Here is a 5,527-nt window from a genome sequence, read left to right as displayed (position 1 = left end):
CTTGTCTTTTGACTCTGCTTCCGGGAACTTTTTTTTTCCAAATAGAAGTATTTTTATACTTTTGTGGTCAAATTTATCAACCTCCTCTTTTAGGACTGCCAGAGTTTAAGTCATATTTAGAAAGTCCTCCCCCACTTGGCAGATTATTAAAAAAAAAAAAAATGTTCTCCATGTCTTCCTCTAGAAATTATGGTTTAATATTTTACATGTAAATCTCTCATGAACCTCTAATCAATTCTGATGAAAGATATGGAGTTAGGATCTAGCCAGGAAGGAGACTCCTGAAGACAATGTGCCACACTCCTTGTTTCTGATGGTTTAAGTGCTACGCTTTATTTTATATGGCCAGGGATTCCCTGGTTTCTCCTTCCACCCCTCTGCAGTAACTCTTTTATGTGAAGGGGTGATTCTAAAGATTTAATTATATTTCATTAAAACTTAATTAAATAAAGTTAGAGAAATCATACGGTTTTGGGCAGGATTTGTGGTTTTGCTGCTTCCTGGTGTTGCTGACTGCAAGCACAGCAATGTGCCTCCAAATCTCCTCATGGTGAGCACTGCTAACAATTTGGAATTATCCTCTCACACTTTCTTCCTGTATCTATGTAGCTTTCCAGGTCAATACCTATAGTTGTTTACCTTATGCTTTTTAGATCTGCAGGATTCTTTTCTAGAGATTATGCTAATTAGAGGAGCCCTGGTGGCGCAGTGGTTAAGCACTGGGTTGTTAACCAAAGGTCAGCAGTTTGAACCCACCAGCTGCTCCGCAGGAATAAGATGTGGCAGTCCACTTCCATGAAGATTTACAGTCTTGTAAACCCCACAGGGCAGTTCTACTGTGTCCTATAAGGTCACTATGAGTTGGAATTGACTCAACGGCAACAGGTATGTTAATTAGAGCATACTGGTGTAGGTTATGTTAGATTTCACCTATACTAACAAATTTAGCTAAACTATATCTGCAATTCCAATATGCAATTTTCCCCTCACTGAGATTTCCTTCAAAAGCCATTCTACTTCATATTCTCTAATTTCACTATATTTATTCTCTTACCGTGGGTAGCACAAGTGGTTAAGCGCTTAGCTGCTAATTAAAAAGTTGTCATTTTGAGCCCACCCAGGTACCTCAGAAGACAGGCCTGGTGATCTACTTCTAAAAAAATCATACACTGAAAACTCTGTGGAGCACAGTTCTACTCTGACACACATGGAGTTGCCATGAGTTAGAAATGGCTCCACCTCCAACTGTTTCCTGGTTTGTTTACCAAACCCTCAATACATACTGACAGTGTTTCATTAATTAGTTACAACACGATCCTAACAATCTAATCCACTGTTATTCTTTGGTACCTCTCCAAGTATATGTGTTGTTTTTATTCGAGTCAGCCCAGGAGAGGGAGGAAAAGAGATAATCTATGACTGAATTCTTCCAATCTGCAATCTTATACTTGACAGCAGAGTAAGTTTTCATCTCTCTATGACACCACTAAAGCTTTCTGAAGCCTTTGGCAGTCCACCTGCAGTGCCTCCTTCAGCTTTTTATATGCCTGCTGGTAGAAATGTTGTATAACAACTTATTTCTCTAAAATCAGGCATAAGTGATTCAGGAGAATGTAACGAAATTCCATTATGCTTGAGTCCAGCAGACATATATTCTTTTTCAGTACGAGGTACAAAACATACCTTTTACTCATCCCAGCCTTGCTCACTAATCTGACTTGAAAAGCATCCTCAAATACTTCTTTTAATGCATGCTGAGTGACTTTATCAGGCAGGTTCTTGATCAAAAGTGTCCTGGCATCTCGATCTAGAGAAACACAAAATAATAATTTTGGTCTGGGTTCAGATCTAATGAGCATCAAGAGTACCCTAAACAATTACTGAATGTTTTGATCAAAGATTCTATAGAAGAATCCTGATCAAAAGGAAGAATATGTGGAACAGAATTTCAAATTCTCATGGGATCCAGACTTTCAGGAGCCACTGAAGCTAGATAAACCCCCTAAACTACTGCCCTGAGATTATCTTTGAACCTTAAACCAAAAGTGTTCCCTGAAATCTTCTTTAAACCAAATGACTGTTTGGTTTAAGATCTATCTATATGTGATCATATAAATAGATCTATAGATGGGATCAAACTGACAACAGCAACTCGAAAGAGTAGATAGGGAACTTAGGAAGCAGTGAGTTTATGTTAATCGGGGAGTAAAAATTCAGGAAAGGAGGGCAAGAATGGTTGTACAACTTGAAGAATGTTATCAATGTCACTGAATCGTACATGTAGAAATTGTCAAACTGGAGTGTGTTTTGCTGTGTATATTTTCAACAAAACAAAAAAATAATTTTTAAAAAAAGTCCTGTAAGACAGAAAAAAATAGAGTTGCTGAGCGGAAACAAACAGTACACAGTCATTCATTTGACCAATATCTGAATACCTACTCAGTGCCAGGGCCTGTGCTAGGGGCTTGCTGTGAAAATACACACTGGGCCTCTGCTCTTGGGAATGGGGTCTTGTTAGGGAAAGGCTATTAAACAACGAATCACATAATCACAAATTGCAGTAAGTGCCAGGAAGGAAAAATCAAAGGGGAAATGAGAAACTACAGTAGAGAAGAACTGCCAGAAATTCAAGCCAGATTCAGAAAAGGATGTGGAACCAGGGATATCACTGCTGATGTCAGACGGATCTTGGCTGAAAGCAGAGACTATCAGAAAGATGTTTGTTTACCTGTGTTTTATTGACTATGCAAAGGCATTCGACTGTGTGGATTATAACAAATTATTGATAACATTGCAAAGAATAGGAATTCCAGAAAACTTAATTGTGCTCGTTTGGAACTTGTACATAGGCCAAGAGGCAGTGTTCGAACAGAACAAAGGAATATGGTGTGGTTTAAAATCAGGAAAGGTGTGCATCAGGGTTGTAACCTTTCACCATACTTACTCGAACTGTATGTTGAGCAAATCATCAGAGAAGCTGGACTATATGAAGAACTCGGAACTGGGATTAGAGGAAACTCATTAATAACCTGCGATATGCAGATGACAGGACTTTGCTTGCTGAAAGTGAAGAGGACTTGAAGCACTTACTGATGAGCATCAAAGACTACAGCCTTCAGTATGGATTATACCTCAACATAAAGAAAGCAAAAATCCTCACAACTGGACAAATAAACAACATCATGATAAGCAAAGAAAAGATTGAAGTTGTTAAGGATTTCATTTTACCTGAAAATTAATGCCACAATCAACATCCAGCAGTCAAGAAATCGAACAACATATTGCACTGGACAAATCTGCCACAAAAGACCTCTTTAAAGTGTTTGAAGGCAAAGATGTCACTTTGAGGACTAAGGTACACCTGACCCAAGCCATGATATTTTCAAGCACCTCATATGCATGCAAAAGCTGGACAATGAATAAAGAAGACAGAAGAAGAAGTGATGCATTTGAATTATGGTGTTGGCAAAGAATATTCAATGTACCACAGACTGCCAGAAGAACGAACAAATCTGTCTTGGAAGAAGTACAGCCAGAAAGCTCCTCAGAAGCGAGAATGGTGAGACTTCCTCTTACATACTTTGGAGATGTTACCAGGAGGGCCAGTCCCTGGAGAACGACATCATGCTTGGTAGAGGGTCATCAAAAAAGAGGAAGGCCCTCAACGAGATGGACTGACAGAGTGGCTGCAACAATGGGCTCAAACATAGCAACTACAGTTGGATACGACCCGGCAGTGTTTCCTTTTGTTGTATACAGGGTTGCTAGGAGTTGGAACCGACTTGACAAAACAGACTTGATGACCGTAACAACAACAATGGTACAGAAGACTTAAACTAGACTAGGGGGTAAGGGAAAACCTCTCTGATCTAAGTGACATTTAAGCTCAGACCCAAACGATGGGATACAGGTAGCCAAGGAATGTGTCCTGGAAAGAACATATGACAAAGAAAGTTGACTGTGCAGCTGGAGCCCAGGGCATGAAAGAAAGGTGGATAAAGCTCATACTGTGGAAGCTGGAGATTACCTGTTGGAAACCGAGGAATACTTGCACTGAGTAAGGAAGAACGTGATATTTCTTTCCTGCCTGCTGTGCACTGAATTGTGTCCTCCCAAAAACAAAAAACAGAGTAGTTCTACTCTGTCTCATAGGGTTGGTATGAGTCAGAATCCACTTGGTGGCAACAGGTATACCTATGGATGTAATCCCATGAGAACAGAGTTTTCTTAGTTATTTGAATGAGGACAAATCAACTTATGGTGTGTCTTCAACCAATCACTTCTGAGATATAAAAAGAGCAGGTTAGGCACAGAGAAGGGAGCACAAACTGAAGGGAAGACAAACTCCACATGAAGATCCACCAAGGAACCAAGGAACAGAAGCTGAAAAGAGACAAAGACCTTTCCCCAGAGTGGACAGAGAAAGCCTTCCCCTAGAGCTGGCACCCTGAATTTGGACTTCCAGCCTCCTCAACTGTGAGCAAATAAATGTCTATTCCTTAAAGCTACCCACCTGTGGCATTTCTGTTATAGCAGCACTAAAACCCATTGCCTTGGAGTCGATTCCAACTCACAGCGACCCTATAGGACAGAGTAGAAGTGCCCTACAGGGTTTACAGTAGCACTAGGAAACCAAAACACTTCTAGACGCATAGGTATCTGTGAGCAGATGACCTGCATGCACACCTTTCTTTGTCTCCTCGCCCTCTGGTTTCTTTAATTGAATTTCATAGCCAAGGACCTTTGTATCACTAAGTTCCAGGGCTTTTTCCTGGTCTTCAGCAGCTTTAAAGTTCACGTAGCCAAATTTCCTAGAGATGCAGAAGAAAACACAGAACAGATCTAGAGCCATATGCCTTCTGGTTGGCCGATGGCTCTGGACGTGAGTGTGGGAACCAGCGTTCAATCAAAAGCAGCTGCTGAATTCACATCTGAGAACCAAGGCTCCACAAACGGGCAGCATCTGTGCACCAGGTGACTGCAGAGCAGTGGTTCCCAGCTGGGGGCAACTCTTCCCCCCAGGAGACACTGGGCCATGTCTGGAGACATTTTGGTTGTCACAAATGGGGAGTGCCACTGGCATCTAGGGGATAGAGTCCAGGGATGCTGCTGAAGATCCTATAATCCAGAGGACAGCCTTACAACAAAACTTATCCAGTCTTAAGTGCCAACAGTGCCGAAAAACCCTGTTCTCCAGCGAGGACTAAGAGCCAGAGCGAGTTCACCAACTGGGGTCTTGATTAGCTTTCCTGCTTAACGAGGGACAAAGTTTAACCAAAAGCTACAGAAAACAAAGCTGGAGCTTACAAGTACTTGAATTTTTGTTTTAAAAAGTTATTATGTGAATCTCGTTTTTAATCATTTAAATATACAGCAGAACTATGCAACGAGAAAGAACAATGATGAATCTGTGAAGCCATCTCATAACATGGATGAAACTGGAGGACACTATGCTGAGTGAAGTAAGTCAATCACAAAAGGACAAATATTGTATGAGACCTCTATTGTAAAAACCCATGAAAAAGTT

The 5,527-nt window shown here is 40.8% G+C and overlaps 1 protein-coding gene and 1 pseudogene across 1 annotated transcript in view; both read right to left on the bottom strand.

Moving 5' to 3' along the window:
• Positions 1-1,803, bottom strand: part of LOC111819028 (general transcription factor II-I repeat domain-containing protein 2-like) — a 12,119-nt pseudogene extending 10,316 nt beyond the window's left edge.
• LOC111819029 (nucleolin-like) overlaps positions 1,276-5,527 on the bottom strand; it is a 12,102-nt gene continuing 7,850 nt past the window's right edge. Inside the window, exon 5 of the mRNA XM_023724512.1 lies at positions 1,276-1,807. Within this exon, the coding sequence (XP_023580280.1) occupies positions 1,575-1,807 (233 nt within the window). The 3' untranslated portion in view covers positions 1,276-1,574. The remainder of the gene's footprint in view (positions 1,808-5,527) is intronic.

The sequence above is a fragment of the Trichechus manatus genome, unplaced genomic scaffold (genome assembly GCF_000243295.1).
Source record: "Trichechus manatus latirostris isolate Lorelei unplaced genomic scaffold, TriManLat1.0 scaffold00249, whole genome shotgun sequence".
NCBI lineage: Eukaryota > Metazoa > Chordata > Mammalia > Sirenia > Trichechidae > Trichechus > Trichechus manatus.
Note: the sequence above shows the minus strand (reverse complement) of the source record. Positions and strands in the feature narration are given on the sequence as shown.